This window comes from Ailuropoda melanoleuca, chromosome X (assembly GCF_002007445.2).
Source record: "Ailuropoda melanoleuca isolate Jingjing chromosome X, ASM200744v2, whole genome shotgun sequence".
NCBI lineage: Eukaryota > Metazoa > Chordata > Mammalia > Carnivora > Ursidae > Ailuropoda > Ailuropoda melanoleuca.
In genome coordinates this window covers 111,640,640-111,641,206 of record NC_048238.1, presented here as the reverse complement: position 1 = coordinate 111,641,206, position 567 = coordinate 111,640,640, and the positions used below count along the sequence as shown (strand labels likewise).

Below are 567 nucleotides of genomic sequence, written 5' to 3'. Positions count from 1 at the left end.
GGGGGGGGGGGGGGGGGGAGTGGCAGCAGGTGACAGGCCCGGTCTCCGGGGAGGGTCCCTCTGCTGGAGACACACAGACCCTCCATAAAGGGTTACTTCCAGGGACGGTGGGGTGTAGTCTCGGCCTGAGCCTGCAGACTGGGCTGGGGTACGGGGTGGGGGGGCGCTCATGGGCATGTCAGGATTCGTGTACTGGATTTGGGGGAGGCAGCGGAGCAAGGAAGGGGAGAAGCTTCCACCTCCAACTTGGTTGTCTTTTCTGCTCACTCTCAGCCGCTGGAGAGCTGAAGATCCTCGCCTCCTCCGAATTTCCATCATCAGCTTTCTTGACCAGCTTTCCCTGGTGATGCGGACCATGCGGCGCTTTGGGCCCCCCGTTTCCCGCTAAGCCTGGGCTGGGGAAACGGGGGTCCTTCCCAGGGAGTGATTCCTGTAGTAGCAGCTGCCATTGTGTTAGGGGGGCCTATTCTTTTGCCGGTACTGGCCCTAGGGCACTCAGGGTCCATTTGTTTTGTTTGCTGCTTAAATGTTTGTTACTACAGAAAATAAAACTGAGCTTTGCTATTC

General features: G+C 58.6%; 1 protein-coding gene across 1 annotated transcript in view; it reads left to right on the top strand.

Annotated features, from left to right (window-relative positions):
• Nucleotides 1-567, top strand: part of LOC117797392 (EKC/KEOPS complex subunit LAGE3-like) — a 100,359-nt gene extending 99,792 nt beyond the window's left edge. The window contains exon 4 of the mRNA XM_034649065.1: nucleotides 274-567. Within this exon, the coding sequence (XP_034504956.1) occupies nucleotides 274-388 (115 nt within the window). The 3' untranslated portion in view covers nucleotides 389-567. The remainder of the gene's footprint in view (nucleotides 1-273) is intronic.